The 20,004-nt window shown below is 53.2% G+C and overlaps 2 protein-coding genes, 2 long non-coding RNA genes and 4 other non-coding genes across 14 annotated transcripts; 5 read left to right on the top strand and 3 right to left on the bottom strand.

Annotated features, from left to right (window-relative positions):
* The first annotated feature begins 644 nt into the window (after positions 1 to 644).
* Positions 645 to 5,689, top strand: MRPL58 (mitochondrial ribosomal protein L58). The gene is made up of 6 exons (XM_037491486.2): positions 645 to 830; positions 3,683 to 3,719; positions 4,399 to 4,458; positions 4,989 to 5,071; positions 5,158 to 5,327; positions 5,565 to 5,689. The coding sequence occupies exons 1-6, from the start codon at positions 651 to 653 to the stop codon at positions 5,647 to 5,649; spliced, it is 615 nt and encodes a 204-aa protein (XP_037347383.1). The 5' UTR covers positions 645 to 650; the 3' UTR covers positions 5,650 to 5,689.
* A 2,354-nt stretch (positions 5,690 to 8,043) lies between these two features.
* Positions 8,044 to 9,956, bottom strand: LOC119230408 (uncharacterized). 3 transcript variants are annotated; one of them, XR_005121757.1, is made up of 3 exons: positions 9,863 to 9,956; positions 8,542 to 8,773; positions 8,044 to 8,232 (listed from the first exon to the last, which is right to left on the bottom strand). It is a non-coding gene; the product is annotated as an uncharacterized LOC119230408 (long non-coding RNA). The 3 variants fall into 3 exon arrangements; XR_005121756.1 differs by lacking the exon at positions 9,863 to 9,956 and adding an exon at positions 9,516 to 9,569; XR_005121758.2 differs by lacking the exon at positions 9,863 to 9,956 and adding an exon at positions 9,032 to 9,150.
* On the top strand, positions 8,938 to 9,010 carry TRNAR-CCU (transfer RNA arginine (anticodon CCU)). The gene has a single exon. It is a non-coding gene; the product is annotated as a tRNA-Arg (tRNA).
* TRNAR-CCU (transfer RNA arginine (anticodon CCU)) lies at positions 9,225 to 9,297 on the bottom strand. Its single transcript has one exon. It is a non-coding gene; the product is annotated as a tRNA-Arg (tRNA).
* On the top strand, positions 9,769 to 9,841 carry TRNAR-UCG (transfer RNA arginine (anticodon UCG)). The gene has a single exon. It is a non-coding gene; the product is annotated as a tRNA-Arg (tRNA).
* Positions 9,957 to 10,085: 129 nt separating the features above from the next.
* Positions 10,086 to 10,158, top strand: TRNAR-CCU (transfer RNA arginine (anticodon CCU)). The gene has a single exon. It is a non-coding gene; the product is annotated as a tRNA-Arg (tRNA).
* Positions 10,108 to 18,624, top strand: LOC129144802 (uncharacterized). Its single transcript, XR_008549428.1, has 3 exons — positions 10,108 to 10,155; positions 16,611 to 16,733; positions 18,537 to 18,624. It is a non-coding gene; the product is annotated as an uncharacterized LOC129144802 (long non-coding RNA).
* Positions 15,194 to 19,987, bottom strand: ATP5PD (ATP synthase peripheral stalk subunit d). Of its 5 annotated transcripts, none has more exons than XM_037491487.2 (6): positions 19,928 to 19,987; positions 18,599 to 18,729; positions 18,261 to 18,357; positions 17,289 to 17,360; positions 16,396 to 16,458; positions 15,194 to 15,386 (listed from the first exon to the last, which is right to left on the bottom strand). In XM_037491487.2, the coding sequence occupies exons 2-6, from the start codon at positions 18,718 to 18,720 to the stop codon at positions 15,255 to 15,257; spliced, it is 486 nt and encodes a 161-aa protein (XP_037347384.1). In that variant the 5' UTR covers positions 18,721 to 18,729; positions 19,928 to 19,987; the 3' UTR covers positions 15,194 to 15,254. The 5 variants fall into 5 exon arrangements, with proteins under 5 accessions (XP_037347384.1, XP_037347386.1, XP_037347387.1 ...); XM_037491489.1 differs by lacking the exon at positions 19,928 to 19,987 and adding an exon at positions 19,753 to 19,775; XM_037491490.2 differs by lacking the exon at positions 19,928 to 19,987 and adding an exon at positions 19,429 to 19,587.
* Between the last annotated feature and the right edge of the window lie 17 nt (positions 19,988 to 20,004).

A 20,004-nucleotide genomic window follows, 5' to 3' on the forward strand; every position in this document is an offset into this window, starting at 1 on the left:
CCCTGCTTAGCTCGGATTTGCTTATGGGATGCCTTGTCAGAGTCTCAAATCACTAAAATTCAGCTCCAGCTGAACTCGACCCATTAAAAAAAAAATTCATCTTATCAATATTTATTGAGCGCCTAGAAAGCGCGGGGCTCGGGAGCTGGGATCCCGCAGGGAGCCAGTGGGGTGTATGGCACTGGGGCCAGGCAATAAGCTAGGAAAATAAGGTTAAGAGACGTGAGAGGAAAAGCGAGAGGACAGGGGGTGGAGAAGAACCGCCCGGGCAGGGCCGGCATCACCGCCGGCGGGGATCTTCGGGGAGCTCCGCTGTCGCGGGGCGGGGGGCACGGAGCAGACCGCCAGGGAAAGGGTTTCTAGAAGGGATTTAGGTTCTTTGCGCCAGGAGCCTCCCTTGAGAGCTCGCGTTTGGCCGGCATCTTCCCCACGCGGCAGCCGACCGCAGGGCACCCGCAGGCGTCTCGGAGGCCGTGACGGGAGCTCTGAGAGGGGCGCCGCCGGGAGCACCCCGACTCCCCAGCCCCGGCTCCCCCATCCCGCCTCCCCCGCGCGAGCGCTAAAAGCGGCGCGGAACCAAAGCTCGGGGGGAAGCGGGCGCCGGCGGACCGCGGAAGAAAGTGCTCCCGGAAGCAGCCCGACGCCCGAACATGGCGGCCGCCCGCTGCGTGCGCTGGGGTCTGTGCCGAGCCCGAGCCTGTCTCCTCCCGCCGCGCTGTCCCCGCCGGACTCTGCACAAGCAGGGAGACGGCACGGAATTTCAGAGCATCTACAGCTTGGACAAGCTCTACCCCGAGTCCCGGGGCCGGGACACCGCCTGGAGGGTCCCGGTGAGCCGGGAGGGCTGGACGGAAGGGGCGTTTCTTTGACGCGTGTGGGTGACGTCAGAAAGCCGGCGCCCCTGGGCCGGGCGTGGAGTACAGTCCAAGGGGCGGGGCGCGCCGGACTGGGCGGTCGCCGCAGGGGTGGGGTGGTTGTCGGAGCAACCGGGGAAACCCGTGTCTCCGCGTGCTCCGTGGGGTCCTGCGTGACTGTGAGGTGTGGGGGCGCCGGGAGAACACTTGGGGGCGCCTTTTACGTTCCCCGGCCCTTAGGCCCAAATCTTGTCCCAAGGGAAAATGCACCTTCCAGCCCTCCACGGTGGACAGTAAAGGCAGAAGACCGCCAAGGGGCTTGTTCTCCTTTGGACAGTTACCCTGTCCGTAGCCGCGAGCAATCCCAGCACGCCCGAGGAAGTGGCTTCTCGTCCGTGTTTTCAGGGTGCATTTATTAACAACTCGAAGGGTGCAGGCAGGCGCTCTTTCAGGCCCTGGAGCCCAAGAGCTAGGACCCACCCAGTTTTATGGCACTTCCACCTGCAGCTGAAAGAGGACGTTCATGCAGTCATCCATTCATTAAACAAACTTCTCTTGAAAGCACATTGTATGCCCTGTACCAGGCTGGGGGCTGGAGTAGTGAACAAAGCACAAAAACCCTAATGCTTGTAGAGCTTATATTCTAATGTAGGAAGGCAGGCGATAAATAAGTAGAGTGAGAGGGGGTAAGTGCATTAAGAAAACAGAGCCTGGAGGGAAGAAGCCGTGCTAATGTGGGGATGGGGTTGTAGTTTTAAGTGAGATTGTGTGGAAAGGCCTCCTGAGAAGGTGACAGTCGGGTAGAGACCTGGAAGAAACAAGGCCGTGATCCTTGAGAATAGCAAGGAGATAAGCACCCCAGCAAGGATGTGAACATGCTGGATTCGTCCAAGGAACAGCAAGCAGGCCAATGTGACTGAGCAGTGGAGTCAGAAGAGATGGAACTGGAAGGGAGAGGGCTGTATGGGGGCTGTTCATAGGGCTTACAGGCCTTCAACTTTATTCTGAATACAGTGAGGACCTATTGGAGGGTTTGAGGCAGAGTAAAATGACCCCACTTCATCATACAAGGATCACTTTTACAGAGCCTTATGGAGAATTGACTGTTGAATGGCAAGAACAGGAAGACCAGTAAGGAGATTGCAGTAACACACGAAAGAGATGATGTAGAGAATAGAAGCATGGGAGTCATGGGAGTTGGTCAGATTCTAGATCTTTCCTGAAGGAAAAGCCTACGTGATTTGCTAACAGATTTTCTGCGACAAGTGATATAAGAGGAATTGGAATCTGGGCCCTTGAGCAATGGAAGACTGGAGTTGCCATTGAGAGAGGAAATGGTGGTAACATCCATTTGTGCATTCATTCAATAAAAAGTTTATTGTGGCAGACCCTGTGTCAAGCCTTAAGGTCAGACAGGCTAAACAAAAGAGGACTTACTTCACAGAGTGTAGGTTTCTTGTGGTAGAAGGAGTAGCCAGAATGAAGAGGAAAAACATTCCAGACAGTGAGAAGTAACGAATAACGAGGGTGCCGAGATAGAGTGCTGGGAGGCCCCTGGAGGCTGTTAGTAGAGGAAGTCCTGTGAGGAGGTTTGAGCTAGGCCTCTGAGAGGAGACACTGAGTAGCAGTTGGCTCTCTGGGCCTGGAGTTGAAGAAAGAGATTTGAGTTTGAGCCAGAAAGTTGGGAGTCATCAACCAACAGAGATGGCATTTCTGTTGGCAGAGATGGATGGAATGTTCTAGGGAAAGAACGGGTTAGAGGGCCTCCCCAGTGGCGCAGCGGTTGAGCGCTGGGTTGCGAAGCTGCCCGCGGCCTCTGCGGCGCCGGTTCGATCCCTGGCTGCTCCCCAGCCACCGGAGGAGGGTGCCACATGGCGCGCAGACCTCTCCTGCCGCCCGCTGCTCCCCTCAGCAGTGTAGTTCGGTCCTTCTGCCTGCTCTGCTCCCCGCTCTGGCTCTGGTGAATTCTCTCACCCTCCCGCGCTTCTGACAGGAAGGAAGGAAGGGAGGGAGGGAGGGAGGGAGGAAGGGAGGAAGGAAGGAAAGAAAACATGCCTCTATTAAAAAAAAAAAAAAAAAAGAACGGGTTAGAAAAGAGAAAGGATTTTATGGGGCACATCTGTGTGGAAAGGTTGCCAAGAGCAACCAAAGGAGAAGAGTGGGGGTGAACTCAGCGGGGTCGCTCAGAAGGCGGGGAAAATGTGCTTCACGGAGGGCACTCGTGGAGCATGCTCTGTGGTCTTAAGTGGTGCGGAGAGGTGGGGTAGGATGAGACCCCCCCAAATAATTTTAAGATGAAAAGGGATGAAGGCGACCAGAAGGAGTCAGAGGAGGATACTTTGAGCTTGGATGGCCAGAAAGCTTCCAAAGCATTTGCACCAGGCTTGTGGCCGTCAGTCGAGGCTGAAAGGGCTTGCTAGAGATGGGCAGCTCAAGGAGAGACAGAGGCGACAATCGTAGAGTGCACAGTTCGGTTTGACACAAACCCTGAAAACAGATGTGCCCATCACATCAAGCAGACAGCCTCACGTGTGACAGGTTTGTTGCTCCAGGTTGGCATCAGGTGTGCCTTTGGGTCTCCCTCCTGCAGGTGTACTGTGGCATTTTCCTTCCCTCCCAGGAGCCAGGTGTCTGATGGTGCCTGACACACTCAGGTGGAGGTGGTAAGGCAGGAGAGGTCTGAGTTGGGGGAAGATGTCTCTGTCATTCTCACTTTAATTAGGAGCATGCTGGGGGCCTGAAAATAGTTGCCTTACCTTTGCATTGTGACTCCCCCCCAGTCACCCAGCTGGTAGCATTTAGGTGACACTGTGTCTGTTCCCTTGCAGGATGATGTGCGGAGAGCCAGCAGTGACATCCCTCTAGGTGAGTCACTTTGATTCATTTCCTCCTCGCACATTCCTTCCAGGTCTCTCCAGCCCAGTGAGTGTGCAATGGTGGAGTCATTTCTGCATTGTTAGAGTAACCAAAATAAAAGCTGCAGCACTCAGCACGGGTGACGAGCTCTCGATGTTCTTGTGACATGAAGCAACCTTTACAGTCAATGGGTTGGTCATTATTAGAGAAAAGTGTGGTGCAGAAGAGTGTATATCGTAAGCCACCATTTGCATTTTACAGATATATCTGAAATGTACATATCTCGCCATTCACAGAGCTCTTAAAGGATTTAAAAGAAACTGACAGTCTGTTGGGATTCCGCCTCCAGCACATTTTGCAATACGATATTAAACTGTGTCCCTTGGTCTGAATTTTTGAAGGAGTCCTTGCTTTAAAGCAAACAAGCAGACAGCAGAAAGCCAGGCAGCCAGACCTGGCGGCGTGAGCGGGACCAAGAGCAGACAGTCCAGGTCATCATTTCACATCCGCTGCTGTCTGTGGGGCCTTGGGGAGGTCACTTACTCAGGATTTTAACTTTGACATCTGTAAATAATCTCTGACCTTACATACTAAGTCACTGAAGGAGAGAGAGGTGTGATGAGGACAGCTGGTGGCAGTAAACCAACAGCCGTGGGTAATCTTTCCTCTGGTGCGTGCTACTTTGCAGATCGCCTGACGATATCTTACTGCCGGAGCAGCGGTCCCGGCGGCCAGAATGTTAACAAAGGTAGGGGGCCTTTGTGTTTTCTTTCCCATTAAAACTTAGCTGGGAGGCAGACTCGAGTTGTTCTGGGCTTCCAGTCACGTGGACTAAAGGGATTTTTTTTTTTTTTAGTAGGAGCTTAAACATTGCCAGCTTATAATCCTCTTTATTCTTCTCAGTGTGGTCTGATGCTCAGCCTCTCAGCTGCGGGTTGCTAGGACTAGGATCGGCTGTGGGCCTAAACAAAGGGAAATCACAGTGCGAGTTGGCAGCCGCTCCGAGAACAGGTTTCCTTCATTCTCGGGAGCCCAGCCCCCACGGTCTTTTCAGGACCTAAGACAAATGTAAGAGAAGCCCAGGCAGCCTATTTTTGTCTACAAGTGTCTCCCAGGCTGCAGGTTGATTCCATGGCCACCTTTGCCCCCATGTTGACACAGGATAGAAACGGGCCTGGCTAGGGGTCTCGCCTCCCTGTGTTTGGGGACAGTCGCCAGTCCCCCGGGGGCTGCTGAGGCTCCCGAGAGTGTCGGTGACCCCGCTCCCTTTATTGACAGTGAATTCCAAGGCTGAAGTCAGGTTCCACTTGGCAACTGCTGACTGGATTGCAGAGCCCGTGAGGCAGAAGATGGCCATCACGGTAACGGCCCCTTTGCTGCCTTTAGTCCTCAGTCGCTTTTAAGGCTTTCCTCTCTACAGCTCTGAGTTTGCCCTTGTTCTCCACAGCATAAAAATAAGATCAACAGGTCAGGAGAGTTGATACTCACCTCTGAATGCAGCCGCTATCAGTTCAGAAATCTGGCGGATTGCCTGCAGAAAATTCGAGACATGATTGCTGAGGCCAGCCAGCCAGTCAAGGAGCCGTCCAGAGAAGATGCTGCTCTTCACAGGACCAGGTACCAGAGAATGCCCGGGTGTCTGTAAACTGAGACTTGTGGAGGAGGGGAGGCCTGGGAAGAGAGGCAAGGTGAAGTCCAGGCCTTCCGGGCAGGCAGCTGGAAGACTCGGGAGCCAGAGAGACAGACGGGGAGGAATCGGGTTGCTGCCCTCTGCTGCTCCCAGGAGCGCCAGCTCCTCCACTATGTTGAAAAGCCCTGAGTGGGCAGCGGGGCCTGACAGTCTTCCTGTTTCAGGGTGGAAAACATGAACCGGGAAAGGCTGAGACAGAAGAGAATAAATGCCGTCACAAAGACAAACAGGAGGGCGGAGGTGGACTGAAGCCGGCTCTGCAGCACACAGACCTCCCAGCACTTCCAGCGGCGGCGGCGAGAGGCTCCTGGGTAGACTAGCTCCTGGGGCCACCACCACAGGCGTGTCGGAATGTGGGTGCTTACTGGGCAGTCACATGTGGTCAGACCTTTGCCATCCATTTTATGTATTAGTTGCAATAAAATTCTGAACTCACGTGGCTTCCCTTCTCTTTGGAACACTTCAGAGCAGAATCCACGCCGTTCTCCCCATTGAAATCTGCGAGCAGTGATTGACTGGCCTGCCTGGTCGTCACAGCCCAGAGGAAACGGCTGAGTCGTGGGGCAGGCACAGGTGGGGCAGAAGAGCTGAAGCAGGTGAGTGGGCATCCACTAGGCCTCGGGAAAGGCCGAGACTCAACCAGTAGAATGGAGGGAGCATGTCCCTGGAATGGAAGAGCTTGACTAGAGGAAACCAAAAGAAAAAAGCTGGGGTGGGGGTGACAAGGGAGCCATCTGAATGGGGAGTTGGCACAGGGCCTTGGGGGAGGTGAGGGGGGAGTGGGAGGCAGAAGCGCAGTCTGCAGTCTCCAACCTCAGGTGAGGAGCTTCGATTTTAAGAGCATGGGTGGAGGAGGGTCCACCGATGCTCTTAATAGGGAGCTGCTGAAGGTGTGGAGAGGGAGGGGACAGCATTAGGTGCTGTCGGGGTTCAGGGTTGGGGAGGCAAGGGGAGAGTGAGTGGGAACTGCGGAGGTTTCTGCCATCCTGTGGGGCTGGGGGAGTGCCAGGCCGGCTGCGTGCTGGTGACTGCTGTGTGAACGCTGTTTTATTTATTTTTTATTTTTTTATTTTTTTAAGATTTATTTATTTATTTTTATTCAAGCACTGGGTACAGTCAGAAGTGCAGGAAGGTGAGAGAATTCACCAGAGCCAGAGCGGGGAACAGAACAGGCAGAGTGACGAAATAACTGCTGAGAGGAGCAACGGGCGGCAGGAGAGGTCTGCACGCTATGTGGGACCCTCGCCCAGTGGCCAGGGATCGAACTGGCGCTACAGAGGCTGCAGGCAGCTTTGCAGCCCAGAGCTCAACCGCTGTGCTACCAGGGGAGGCCCTGCTCTTTTATTTTCACCTAGTTGCTCGTGTGACTTTTGTGATGGCCTAAATGCAAAATAACCAGCTGCTATCGCAGAGTCACTGGGCAAGAAAGCCATTGACTTAGAGACGGTGTGGAGCCACGGTCCTGCCCTCAAGGCACCGGAGCCTCTGGGGAGCCAAGGAGCATGTGCAGGAAGCTCAGCCTCCATTGGCTCCTTCACTATCAACAGTGTTGAGTGAATCCCAGGCACTGGGGTGACTCCCAATGATGGGGACAACGCAGTCCCTTCGGAGAATTTACATCCCACCAGGTGGTGACAAAAGCTGAGAAGAAAAATGAACTCCTGTCATGACCCACAAGGTAGACATAAGAAAGGCCTAGCAGGTGGGGAGGGGGCAGAGGAATGACGGTCCTGGTGGAGGGCAGAGAAGCTGTACTTGAGGTGCTGGGGCGGAGCCGAAAGGGAGGGCGGGCAGGGGCTGAGCCTCTCTGAAAACCTCAGTGTCCCCAGCCATAAATAGGGGTGATTGCAGTGATCCCCTCAGAGAGTTAGTGGGACATTTAAGTGAATAAGTAAATGGTGAGTGATCCCGAGAATGTGTTTGGGGAACGTTAGGATGAATAACCTAGTTTGGCTGGAAACCAGGGAACGAGCCGCCGGAGAAGGCACATGTGCTACGCTGAGTGGGCGCCTGGTCCAGAAAGGCCTTCAGCATGATGAGCAGGACATCCAGACTGTGCCCTCGCTGAGGCTGTGGGGGAAGGGAAGCTGACCTGGACTGCAGGCGAGTGAGCACAGGTGGGTGGGCCCCCCATGTGAACAGCCAGGGACCCCTCCTGGAACCACAGCAAAGAGGGTGGAGGGGGGGAATAGGGTGAGCAAAAGGCCTCTGGGGTGGAAAGTTGGAGTGGGAGCAGGTGTGTGACGTGGGAGCTGCTGTGCAGCCAGACAGGAGTCACAAGGGGAGGCTTTGGAGGATGGTTGGTGATGCCCCTGGTTTTGCCTGTAAGGAGCTGACTTGGTATACCCTGGGGGAGGGGGGTCTTAGGGAATGGGCCCCGGAGCCCTGGAGAGCTGGGGATACAAGACAGGAGGGAGATGCTTGGTTGGGTGGGGGCAGGGGCATCCCTGAGGGTTGACTCTGGAGCCAAGCGCTGTTCCCACGAGGCCCTCAGAAGAGACTGGATGCATGTGAGGGGGCCTGAGAAAGCGTCAGAGACACTCAGGAGGGGACAGAGAAGTGAAGAGAAATAAAACGGGCGGGGGGACAGTGGAGCATAGGGCTGGGACTGCTCCTTACAAACGGCGGGGGCAAAATGAACGTGGGCGGCAGGTAGGCCCAATCCTGGGCCCAAGAGGCCAGAGGTACCCGAGTTCCTGACAAGCTGAAACTGCTTTATGGTGAGGAAAATCAGGAACCAGTTTGGGGGAAGCGGTAAGGGACAGAGGCACAAAGCGGCTTTCTGGGGTGCTGGTGATGCTTCTTCATCTGAGCCACGGTTAATGAGTCCACCTGCATGGACAGGGTCATGGGCTGTGACCTTCACATCTGGACGCTTTGTCATCAACAAACACTGACTTAAGGGGGGGCCTCCCCCAGGCCAGGCCAGGCAGGCGCTGCCTCGGGGCCTGCCGGAGCGAGGCCGAGGGTTTCTGCAGCCCGTGGGGAGAGACACCGGCGCCTCAGCTCGCTCCACCCCGAGGCTGGGCCGGGGAGGGAGGCCTGGGCAGGCTGCCTGGGCAATAAAGGCCGCTTGGCCGCGCCGTCTCGCCTTGCAGAGGGCGGGCGCCTCCGCCCGGGATGGCAACCGTGATGCTTTACCGTGCGCTTCTCTGTCGTGTGTGTGTGTCGTGGTTTCAAAGACGGGAAACCCTGGAAGGAAGCCCGTGTGGCTGATCCGCTTCCCCGCTCCGGAGACGTGCTGTTTCCGCTGCTGCGGCTGGAAGGATTTATTTCTCCCACTTGGACATGTTCTCAAGATGGGGAGGTTTGCAACGACTGAGGCTCAGGCCGCGTGGGGGACGCTCCTCTCCTCATTCTGCCGTTTCTGGAGCTGGACGAGATGGTTCCGGCGCCGAGTGGGCGCGCCCGCCGGCCCGGGTCTCCCCCCCGGGGTGCAGGAGTCTGGGGGCGGGGCGGGGAGCGCCCGTGGGGCCCCGCGCCGTCCCGAGGCCGGGCACCGACTAGGGGCCGAGAGGCAGCAGCCCCGCGCCGCAAGCCCCAGTGGCCTAATGGATAAGGCACTGGCCTCCTAAGCCAGGGATTGTGGGTTCGAGTCCCACCTGGGGTAAGAGTTATCTTTTCTCTTCACCTGTTCTGTTTTGGTGTCAGCCCGCCGCGGCCCGACGACTCTGGTTCGAGGTGTTCCCAGTTTCTGGGCAGCCCGGACGAGGTCCCGCGGGGTCTGTCCGAGGCGCGCGCCGGCCGCCTCACGAGAGGGCCCCGGCGTCCCGGGGCCGCGCGCGCTCCAGGCACCAAAAGAACCCGGTGCGAGGCGCTAGCACCACCCCAGGTGGGACTCGAACCCACAATCCCTGGCTTAGGAGGCCAGTGCCTTATCCATTAGGCCACTGGGGCGCGACAGGGCGCTGCTCCACGTGGTGCGTGGTAGCGCGCCAGCGCGCGGGCGCAGCTCCGGGGCGGGCGAGACACCCGCCGGGCCGCGCGGCCGGGGACGGGGCACCCGCGCCCGCGGGAACAGCTCGAGTCTGGGCGAGGGGGCCAGCGCCCCGAAAGCGAGGGCCGAGGGAGGTGGGCGTGCCGCCCCCAGAGCCGCGGGGGCGGGGGCTGCTTACCTGGGGGAGCCCGACGCGCCGGGACTCGAACCCTGACTTCTGATCCGGAGTCAGACGCCCGACTCGCAAGGCCACGCGGCGTGCCGGCCAGGGGCGTGCCCCTCGGGAGCGGCGGCGCGGGGGTGTCTTTGCCGCGCGGCGCGGCACACGGGTGCAGAGGGTCCGAAGCCCAGGGGTGCTCGCGGCTTGCGTCAGAGCCGCTGCGGCCACAGGTCACTAAATAAGCAGCACGAGGTGGCTGGCTGGGTGGAGAGACCGCGTGGCCTAATGGATAAGGCGTCTGACTTCGGATCAGAAGATTGAGGGTTCGAGTCCCTTCGTGGTCGAAACGTTTTGGGTAACTCAACTGTGCTGCCTCCGGGCGCCGCCTGCGGATTCCACCCGCGCCCTCGTTTTAGACTCGGGAAGCGCTCAGGCCCCGCCGCGCCCTGCTGCCCTCGTTTCTGGAAGTTGGCACTTACAGCTCGCGGACAAACGGTTTCCTCCAGGAAACTTCCGGTTTGACGTCATTACACGGCGCCCATGGCGTCACAGTTCAAGAGCCATATGATCGCGCGCCGCTTGCGAGAAGCCCCAGTGGCCTAATGGATAAGGCACTGGCCTCCTAAGCCAGGGATTGTGGGTTCGAGTCCCATCTGGGGTGAGCTGATTTACTGCCACAATCGTTTTTGTTCGCGTATGTTTTTTTTTCCCTAAACCATCTACATGGTAAAAAACAAATCCATGAGACGTTTTCTTTCTGATCGCAGTTTTGTGTGTGCGATGCTCAGTTGCAATGAATTTATCTTTTCTTTTTGATGAAACCAACATGAGTGTAAATGAGGCTCCTCCTCCCCTTGCCTTTCTGACAACCAAACCCCTCCTGAGAGTGCTCTGCAAACCCTGCAAATGAGGCAAGCCCATCTCTATAAAGTTAAGAGCAGGCACAACTGCGCCCACAGCGCCTCCCTGTTCCCAAGCCTCCCACTGGAGACAAGGGTAGGGGCATGAAGTGCTACCCAGATCCAAGCCGCCAGTCCAGGGGGCACCCACCAGCCACTGCCCTGGGTCTGGAGGAGGAGGGGCACGCACAAGTGCAAGTGCACGCGCACTGGACAGTGGGGTAATATGCCCATCGCTTGCATGGACCCCAGTCCAGCCCAGGAAAAGGAGGGCACTCTCCAATCAGAGGGACCCAGGGCAGGTGCAAGGAAACCACGTGCGACCAGTACTCCAGGATGCACCCTAATGAAGAGTCCCTTCCTGGGCTTGAAGGGGCAAGAGGAAGAAGGCTCTAGAAAGAAGAGAAAGACAGGTTCACAGAGAGGGTTGCCTGGTGGGTTAGGGTTAGACTTCAGGTCAACCTGGACACCGCAGGAAGGCAGCCGGGGAATAAACACACCAGCCACCCTCTTTCTCACCACTCTCCTGCTAGGACCCCCTCTAACCCCACACAAGCAGAAACCCGAGATCACGGAGTCAGTGGTATCCCCTAAACAGATCGGTGTCCCCAAAACAGGTCGGTGTCCCCAGGCTGAGGATGGGAGAAAGATGGTGATTGGTCTGGAGGGTCAAAGGGAAGACACATGGCCCATCCCTTAAGCTGACCTGGCATTTAGGGCTCCCAAAAGCGCTTTCGGACACCTGCAGCCTCACAACGCCCCTCTAAGGAGAGCAGAAGCTGAAGGAAAGGGGAAAAGCAGACAAAACAAATCTCTGCCATTAGAAGGATAACGTGGGTGGGGGTGTAGCTTAAAGGGGGGCTTCCTGGGTCCTGGGAATGTTCTGCTTTTTTTATCTGAACAGGTGTGTCCCATTGGAAAATCAGAGATGTAAATAATACTGGGTCTTCACATTCTCCTATATGTGTTATCATATTGTGTGTGTGTGTGTGTGTGTGTGAGAGAGAGAGAGAGAGAGAGAGAGAGAGAGAGAGAGAGAGAGAGAGAGAGAGAGAGAGAGAGAGAGAGAGAAAATCCAAGCTCCTGAGGACTTCACAGGTTGAATACTTCACACACATTTTGGAGCTGCCGCATTTACTCAGGGAGAGGCTGTATCCTTCATCAGATTTTCTCAAGTCCTTGACTCAAAAAAAGTTGTTAAAACCACTGTTCGGCGGTACTTTTGTCAAAGAAACAACAAACACAAGTGAACCAGAAGTGCAGAGTCCTCCTGTCCCTTCTCCAGGGTCACCCAGAAAGGATCCTTTTATTCTCTCTACTCTCACCGGGTCTTAGGCCGCTGTTTTCAATGCTGCTGCTCCCGTGGGGGCTGCAGCAGCGGCCAGGCCTGCACCGTGGAGCCGCCTTCCCACTTACCCCCATCCTAGATTATGGGATGGGGCTGGGCCCATTGAGAAATCACGTTTTAAAAAACAGCTCGCAGGGGGCCTCCCTGGTGGCCCAAGGGGTTAAGTCTCAGCACCATGAAGCTATCCGCAGCCACTGCAGCACGAGTTTGATCCCCAGCCAGAGAGCTACCCACATGGCGCAGCAGACCGCTCCTGTCTCGCTGCTCCCCTCAGCAGTGTACTTCCGCCAATCTGCCTGTTCTGCTCCCCACTCTGTCTCTGGTGAGTCCTCTCACCCCCCACACTGGGGTACTGGCCTGTACCCCAGTTCTTGTATGCATAAATAAATCTTTAGGGGAAAAAAAAAGCTTGCAGGATGGGGCACAGGGGAGAGTCACACCCAGAGACGAAGGTCTTAGCTGATCCGTGGCCTACCTCACAGGCAGTGGTGAGGAGGAATGAGATCTTTATGTCAAGTCAGTAGAACACCCTGAGCTGCTCTGTAAATTGTTACCACCCTCATTTGCTAATATACTAGCTCACCCCATTATTCCAGGTCTGTGTGATGCTCGCCCACCTAGGGTGAACCCCCAAAGGATCTCATTCACCTTTCTTTTTTCTCTTGTGATTATAATGAATTCATGTAAGTTTTGTTTTTTTGGTCTTGGTGTTGTTTGTTTTTTTAATTTACGAAAACCTTACATTGTTTCCTTCTCACAAAATCGGGTGGTTGGATTAAAGGAACAAAACTAAATGAAAAAAAATAAAGCCACCACTTATACTGAAACATAACCGTGTTAAGAATTCAGGTATTTTGTAGAAGTATTACCAACACAGTAAAATCATGTCTTTTATTGAATTTGAAAGTGAGCACATTAAAGTCCTGAGGTTACCGGGGACATAGTATAAAGCAGAATTCTATTTTTCTAAGACCTCAGAATAGTATTTGGAATGAGTCTCCTTTGGGAAAAACTGGCAGGAAATATGGAAAACCCTGTAACACTCTCAAAAGCCAAGCATAGTGTTAAGCCCTGGGAAATATAAATATGACTTAGGTATACTGCCTGACAGGCAACAAAGAACCTTCTAGAATTTTCTAGATCTTTCTAATCTTCTAGGATTAGCAGAAATAGCAGGTGCCTGGTGGTAAGGCTGGAGAGGGCAGTACAGTTCAGTTTGCTGTGGCTATAGTGGGGAAAGGAGAACAGTATTTCAAGAGAGAAGGGGGTCAGGGGTAAGGAGACTGTGTTTGATCTCCTGAGTTGTGGGAACCCAGAGGAGGGTTTTAAGCAAAGGAGTGAAAACCCCCTTTGCATTTTGAAAAGATCTGCTGGGCAGCAATGTAAAGGATGGGTTGGGGGTGGGTGAAAGGACAGGCGGACAGATCATTTAGGGAGAGAAAGTGAATGTTCTGGAGCAATTACCAAACCCTGAACACAGGCAATGGCAGGAACACAAAGAGAAGGAAAACAGATGTTCAGGAAATGGAGTCTGTGGGATGTGGTGACAGACAGCTGCGGAATGGGAGCTAAGAAGTGCAAAATCGGTCCCAAAATTGGGGGGCACTGTGGACCATGGTGCTGCACCCCAGGATGGCAGATGAGTTCAGGACTCATGTGGAAAATGCCTGCAGGGTCCTCAAGCACATGGTTTGCCCCTCCTCTCCCCCCCAGGCACATTTGGTTCTGTATTCAGGCCTTTGTTTTTGATTTCTATCTTTACCTTTTGCTATAGAGGATGTACTTCTTTCTCTAGGGATCGGAAAAGCAACATCCTGTTTTATTAGTGATTATCTTAAAAGTAAAACCAGTGTGCACCATGCAAACATTTCAAACAATCCAGGAGGGTATAAAACTTAAATGTGCCCCAATCCTATCCAAATGCTTTTGACTGAGAGCAGGTGTCCTCACTGCCAGGAGCCCTCCCCCTTTACGTCACAAACCTTTCCCAGGACTCAGAGGGTCTTTTCCATAGAACGTGAGTTCTAATCTCGTTCCCCAAGTAAACCGAATGGCTTGTTTTAGAGTCTCCATGTTTTCGCTCCTCTGGGTCCTAGGCTTTCAGCTTCCAGGCAGTGCCAGTTAGTGACTCACAGCCTTGGGGGGGAGGGATGGGGAGCTTGTCTGTTTTGTTTTGTGCATGAAAGCCTTCTGTGGCAGCTGCCAGGAACATGGCAGATTGTGTTATGACTAAAGCAGCTCTAAGTGGGGCACACCCTGCCCCTCAGTTGCACTTTCCCTGCCCCCACACATCAGGGGTGATGCTGCCAGGCTCTACTTGCTTATGGGCTTATACTGGGGAGCATCAGTCACCGTGCCCTCCTCCAGAGAGCCCAGCTGTGACCCTTGCTAGCGACGTCACAAAACTGTTGGCCTGGGCATGCTACCCTTCTGTCCCCTTTGCTTATATATCACTTTCTACCCTAGAGGCTTTCCAGGTTACCTTTTTATTCCCACTACAGTCCTGTTATTTTTCTGAGAAAAAGGAGGTGGCACCACTGTGAACATTAGCCTAAAGCCAGCAACTAAACGTCAGGGGAGTGAGCAGTGGGTATCCCAGGTCCTCTGGCCTCCACCCCCTCCCCTGCTTTATTCTTCTTTTGCCTTAAAATACAATTATTTTTATGTGTATAACAAAGACACTAACAAACGACAGCACAATAAAGTTAACATAGTCAATGTCAAGACAAATAGATTTGAAAAGTTATAGATGAATCACTTTGATTCATCCAGCCTCCTCTCGATGACTCCCTGGCGAATTCCTGACTGAATTTTAAGCACGATGTATCCAGGTGACTCAATTACAGTGCCCCCCATTAGTGCTCATTACGCCTCCCCAACTTCACCCCACCTGTATTTCCTGGCATTGCACAGGATCCTGCTGTGATAAACAGCAGCAATTTTTCTTTTTAGTGAAATAATGGAACTAGAATAACTTTCCAGGTTCAAACACAAAGCTCTAACAGGTTTTGACTCTGCAATAAAAGTCCCTTTTGCAGCACATTTATGCGCAAGAGCTAAAGTACAAAACAGCAGGTCCCCGCTGGAGCTCACCATGATTCACCTAGCACTACGGCTGCGGCCAGGCCCGGCCCATCTGCTAACGGAGAAGCACACTCCCCAGGGAACGGAGGTTGAAAGCAAAGAGGAAGTTCAAGGGAATCAGCAGATAATGATCCTTCTTTTTCATATTCCAGGGAAATCCACTGTCATCGCCCCCACTGTTATTCCTTACCATTTCAACAGCCCTGGGGGCACAGTAATTGGCACCCACATATCCTGACCCTCAGCCAAGTGGCCCAGCACACACCTGTCGCCTCACCTTTCCATTTCAGCAAGAACCAGCTTCTCATGAGGCCACCTTAGAGCTGTAACTGCCTCAACCACAAAGGAGCAGGCATACCTAGCACTATAATAATTACTTTTAATATTCAGAATTAGGAGAACCAGAACTTTCTCCTGGACTCAAGTTTACATATTCTCAATGGGCTTGTGCGGCCAGTAGGGATACTTCTTCTTGTCTAACTTGGTTTCTGGGAAGACTTCATTCAAGTCCTCGATGGTCATCTGATCAAAAGGAATTATGTTCTTTATCTTCTCCAGCTGGAAAGACGGGAAAATGTGTTAAGGGAAGCAGAGACACAAAAGGAATCCAAGCCAGGGGCCTCCCTGGTGGAGCAAGGGGTTAAGCACAGCACGATGAAGCTATCAGCAAACTCTACAGCAAGAGTTCGATCCCTGGCCGGCCAGGGAGCAACCCACATGGAGCAGCAAATTTCTCCTGTCTTGCCCGCTGCTCCTCTCAGCAGTTTATTTCAGTAGATCTCCTGTTCTGCTCCCTACTCTGTCTCTGGTGAATCCACTCACCCCACACACCTCTGCCCTGTACGCCAGTTCTTGTATGCATAAATCAATCTTTAAAAAAAAAAAAATCTTTAAAATAAATAAACTGGGTCTCCCCGGTGGCGCAGCGGTTTAGTGCTGGGTTGCGAAGCTGCCCGCAGCCTCTGTTCGATTCCCAGCCGCTGGGTGAGGGTCCCACATAGCGCGCAGACCTCTCCTGCCGCCCGCTGCTCCCCTCAGCAGTGTACTTCGTCAGTCTGCCTGCTCTGCTCTCCACTCTGACTCTGGTGAATTCTCTCACCTTCTCTCACCCTCCTGGGCTTCTGACTGTACCCAGTGCTTGTATAAATAAATAAATAAATATATAGATAAATAAATCTTTAATAAAAATAAACAGGGCCGACCCTGGTGGCGCAGCAGTTGAGCGCTGGGCTGCGAAGCTGCCCGCAGCCTCTGCAGCGCCTGTTCCATCCCCGGCCACCGGCGAGAGTCCCACATAGCGTGGAGACCTCTCCTGCCACGCCCATTGCTCCCCTCAGCAGTGTATTTCGTCAGTCTGCCTTTTCTGTTCCCTGCTCTGGCTCTGGTGAATTCTCTCACCCTCCCGCGCTTCTGACTGTACCCAGTGCTTGTAAAAATAAATAAATAAATAAATCCTTTAAAAAAAAAAAAAAAAAAAAAAAAGGCAGCCAAGGCAGGTGACTGCTAGGTGAAAGGTGTGGCCATGAAAGGAAACATATCACAGGCAAAGGCCAAGGCTCATCCTTACCTCTTTCTGGTACTCTTCAATCCTGACCTTTGAGAGGTTCAAAAACTCAGCACAACTTTTCACCTTTAAGAGAAGGGAAAAATTTCTGTTTTCAAAATCATTTCTTTTTGGTGGAGCACCGCGTTCCAACTATCTGCCAGCAAATAGTCAGGTATCTAAATACTATGTTGGATAATTTTCCTGCCTCATTCTAACTCCCTCATGATTTTTCACAGCTTTGCTGAGGTGTCACTGATGCACAATAAAATGCGATGTGGAAAGAGGACCATTTGCTAAGCGTCCATCAGGAAACCATCCACCACCATCAAAATGGCCAACAAATGTATCAGCCCCTCCAGGTAGCTACTTGTGTGGATTTTCCATGGATTCGGAGTACTTCAAGAGCTTAGAGAAATGGAATCATGTGCTATGCACATCTCTGCTGGTTTCTTTCACTCAGCATCATTATTCTGAGGTTCATCCCTGTTACTGCACTGCTTAGAAGCTGACTTCTTTTCATGCTCCTTTTTTAAAATTCACTCGACCTTAGGCCACCCTGGTGGTGCGGGGGTTAAGTCATGGCATAATCAAGCTATTGGCAGCCACTGCAGCCTGAGGTTTGATCCCCAGCCAGGGAGCTGACCCACAGGGCACAGCAGACCTTGCCTGTCCCCCCGCTGCTCCCCTCAGCCGTGTATCTCAGTAGATCCGTCTGTTCTGCCCCCCCACTTTGTCTCTGGTGAATCCTCTCACACCCCACACCTCTGTCTACACCCTAGTTCCTGTATGCATAAATAAATAAATCTTTAAAAAAATTCACTTGACCTTAACATAACTGTTATGGAATACAGAGCCGTCAGGATGAAGAGAATGAATTGAGAATAAACAAAAGCGAGAACAAGCAAATGACTTACATCTTCTTTTTCTTCAGCATCCACCAGGGCAGTATATTTATCCTCTGGCACAGGAACCTTCAGGGCCTTAAACTACAAACACAGGGGTAGGGAGTTGTTATCAGTTTACTTAGGAGCCAAAAGAAAGGGCTCAAAGCTGCGAACCCTTCCAAATCGTATAGAAACGCATTCCCCGTTCAAGAGGACACCAGTGTGCACCTGGGTGTTTCGGGGGACAATAAGCAGGCCGGGAATGGGGGCTCGAGGTTCTTTTCCACTGTCACTAACTGGAAAATGCTTTATTATGAGCCTGAGTTTCTTCATCTGAAAGGTCAGCTGGAACTGAGGAGCTTGAAATTGGTTTCTTAGAACCTTGCAGTTCTAAAGGAATTCTGATCTCTCTTTTAAACCAAACCCCAGTGGACTTATTGGCAAAAGTATGGGGTTCGTAAGGGAGAAAGAGACGGTCTCCTAAGAAAGTGCTCGGTGTGACGGCCTGGCACGCGGCACTATACCTGGCACTGAGCAGGCCCTCAACGAGCATCTATTGAATGAACAAACAAACTTTAGATACGGAGGTTCAATGCGTAATATGGGAAGAGGATAAGGGGATAAGAAATCATAGCTATAAGGAACAGTGAAAAAGAGCAGAGAAAGGACGAAAATAGTAAAAAGGTAGAAAAAGATGTTATTTTGTTTAAATGGGAGACAAAATGAGCAGAAATATTTAAGGTGACCGCCGTCCGGCCCCACAGCTCAGGCCACACAGACTGTTTCTTTGGATAAGAAGCCTGCTGAAATGGAGAGCCCCTGAGTTCTCTGATTCACCATTTCAAGCTACCACCGCATGACCTCTGGCCAAACCCATCTCCTGAGCTTCTTTTGGGGTCTGAGTCTTAACACCACCCTTCTTTCCTCACTGTCATCTTATGTTTGTAATTATCTACCTTCCTGCTCCCCCCAAAAGCCACATTACAAATTGTGTGGTCTCACCTGCTTCTCAAAGTCATCTACCAAGCCAGCCTTCTTCACATTGGCCTTGTAGTAAGCCCAGTCGATAGCAGGGGGATTCTCAGGGAGAGTAGCCAACCTGCTCACACGGAAAAGCCAAGTCAGCAATTGCCCCATGACCAACAAAAGTCCCACACAGTCATTCCCCAGCTCCTCATTCCTGACCTGGAGCTACCATCCCACCTTTCTCTAGGAGGGAGAGCAGACGCATACAAAAGGATCTGTAAAATGACTGGATTTCTTTATGTTCCTTTTCAGGAGACTATCAGGCATGTAATTCCATATCCAGTGGCAAGAAGCTCTCCCAGAAAGGCACTGACCTGGAGGTAAGGGTCTCATTCCAGGATTTCAGGGAGTTGGCAATAGCCTTTTGGTTTCGGGGAATGATCTCTCCAAAAGCTACCCAGTCAATGGCTTTTAGAGCAAGTTTTCGCCCAGCCATCTTGAGATCCTGGAAAAATAAAATAGGTCAGAACAAAACAGTGTTCTTGGAGTTCCCGAAAGGGCATCTTAGGCTCAAGCAAGTCTTTAAGGTGCAGGAATATCACAATCTGACAGGGAGGGGGCAGAAAGCCCCCTTAAGTCTGGATAAAACTGTAGAGCCAACGACCTGCCCAATTTCATTTGACAATTTCAACAGCCTGAAATAAGCAGGGCTGATATTATCTCCATTTACAGATGAAGAAATTCTGGCCTACAGTCCGCTCTATTTAAGGTGTGTGTGTGTGTGTGTGTGTGTGTGTGTGTGTGTGTTATCAATTAAAGAAATCAGGACAGGTAAGGACAGTTTAGCTTTACAAATTCAAGGTGCACAACCAACACCTTCCTATTCGTGCCTGATTATGCCCTGCGGCATTAACGCATTCCCTACACGTACTAGTAACACCCTCCTAAGAGGTATTCACTACCTAGTGAACGTGACAACAGATGCAAAGTGGTCACAGGCCTTTTTCTAAAAAAAAAAAAACCCAGATAGAACGTGGCAAAGTAGTTAAATAGTCAACTTCAACGAAATGAGATCAGGATCAGACAGCAGGAGAAAGACTTGAAAAGCCCTAGGTCTTTACCAGACTGTGGGCTGGATGGGCCCGACCCACAAGGGAAGTGGAAGAAATCTTCCCGGGGTCTTCAAGAAACACCTGTCCAACACCTGCTGTTTCTTTCCTTCTCGGGAAAGCTGTTATGTCCTGGTCCTCTCGAGACGCCGGGGATACCAGGGCGCTCACAGGGACTTTTCAAAACACGGCAGGAACCGGGCTTCGGCGACGAAGGGGTGCGCCGCCCGCAGCGGGAGCCCAGACTGGACAAGCCGCGAGAGGCGCCGGCCGGACACCTGCTGGGGTCCTGCCCTTGGGCGCTGGACGCCCCCCTCGCGGGAGCCGGAACCCCGGAATCCCGCCCCGCCCGCCGTTTCCCCGACCAAGCCGTCAGCTGCCGCTCCCCCCGCCCAAGCCGGCCCGCGGCGGCCGCTCACCGCCGGGTCCCGCGTCCTCGCGCGCGGGGCAAGGGGGGAAGGCAGGGCCGAGCGCAGCACTCGGCCGGCGGGGCAGCCGCAGGGCCCGGCGCCCCGCTCTGGGGTGCGACCTGGGTCGGCGCGCGAGTGTCGGAGGCGGCAGGGCCGAGGCTCCGACGCCCCCAGCTCCACTCACCTTCAGCGACCCCGACGGCCCGGAGTCCACCTCAGGAAGCGACGGAAGCGGGTTGCCGGAAGTCCTCCCCTCAGCCA

Source organism: Talpa occidentalis, unplaced genomic scaffold (genome assembly GCF_014898055.3).
Source record: "Talpa occidentalis isolate TD23 unplaced genomic scaffold, MPIMG_talOcc4v2.1 talOcc4.7, whole genome shotgun sequence".
NCBI lineage: Eukaryota > Metazoa > Chordata > Mammalia > Eulipotyphla > Talpidae > Talpa > Talpa occidentalis.